The sequence below is a fragment of the Coenobita brevimanus genome, chromosome 115 (genome assembly GCF_032717465.1).
Source record: "Coenobita brevimanus isolate Jiangsu-jjx chromosome 115, ASM3271746v2, whole genome shotgun sequence".
Classification (NCBI taxonomy): domain Eukaryota; kingdom Metazoa; phylum Arthropoda; class Malacostraca; order Decapoda; family Coenobitidae; genus Coenobita; species Coenobita brevimanus.
In genome coordinates, this window is record NC_137068.1 from 5,472,501 (window position 1) to 5,473,755 (window position 1,255).

Here is a 1,255-nt window from a genome sequence, read left to right on the forward strand (position 1 = left end):
TCTACTCTCTCTCTCTCTCTCTCTCTCTCTCTCTCTCTCTCTCAACCTGTCTAATTATATCTATACCTTTCTTTCTCTCCATCTACCTATAAACCTTCTATCTGTCTATTTTAACTACATTATATACCTCTCTCTCTCTCTCTCTCTCTGTAACCTATCTACCTACATACACACACACACACACACACACACACACTTTTTCTCTCTCTGTAACCTAGCTACCTACATTCACACACACACACACACACACACACACACACACACACACTCTCTCTCTCTCCCTCCCTCCCTCTACCTACCTACCTTCGTTCACACACACACGCACACACACTCTCTCTCTCTCTCTCTCTCTCTCTCTTTCTCCCTCCCTCTACCTACCTACCTTCGTTCACACACACACACACACACACACACACACACACACACTCTGTCTCTCTCTCTCTCTCTGCCTACCTACCTATAAACTTCCTATCTTTCTATATATAACTACATACCCCACTCTCTCTAACCCATCTACCTACACTCTCTCTCTCTCACCATCATACAACACCACAGCCTCACTCACCATCAACTTCTCCGATGACCCTTTCTCCTCCACGTCATTCCTCTTCTCCTCCGCCTTCTTCGGCCCGGCCATTTTTTCGTCACTTTTTTCTATTTTAAATCCAGTTCATATTCGGCACTTGGGTTTAATTCGTCTATCTCTATTAGTAATTTTTCGACACACATCTTGGCGCTGTTTTTTTTTTATTTTTTTTTATATTGTTTGGTACCATGGAATTTTTCGTCCTTTTGCAACTTATTTCACGTCGCTCACACACTATCCTACGGCTCTACATCCTCCCCACGCCTCTTCTTCGTGACTAGCATCATATTTGAGATGGATATTTTACGCCTGGTTTTTAAGAGACTGATATGAGAAAGTGATATATGAGAGAGGGGTGTGTGAGCTGGGGGACGGCGAGGGACAGGGCAACATGGAGGCGATTTGTTTGTGGCCACCCCTTGCGGGATTAAGGCGTCTGGCAATAAACTGACAGATTTTGATAAAGCAAGGATGACGGTTCACTTAAAGCTCTACATCCTATCCAGGGCTCTTCTTCGTGACTAGCATCATATTCGAAAGATGATCAGTTTACGCCAAGTTAAAATGAAAAGGCTATGACGGAATTTACACAGCTAAGATTCTCTCATTGTCCTCTACATCCTCTCCACACCACTTCTTCGTGACTAGCATCAGTCGAAAATAAAGAGG

At 43.7% G+C, this 1,255-nt stretch overlaps 1 protein-coding gene across 1 annotated transcript in view; it reads right to left on the minus strand.

The window, feature by feature from the left end:
* Window positions 1–637, minus strand: part of Kif19A (Kinesin family member 19A) — a 133,001-nt gene extending 132,364 nt beyond the window's left edge. The window contains exon 1 of the mRNA XM_080286986.1: window positions 566–637. Coding sequence (XP_080143112.1) covers window positions 566–637 — 72 coding nt within the window. The remainder of the gene's footprint in view (window positions 1–565) is intronic.
* Between the last annotated feature and the right edge of the window lie 618 nt (window positions 638–1,255).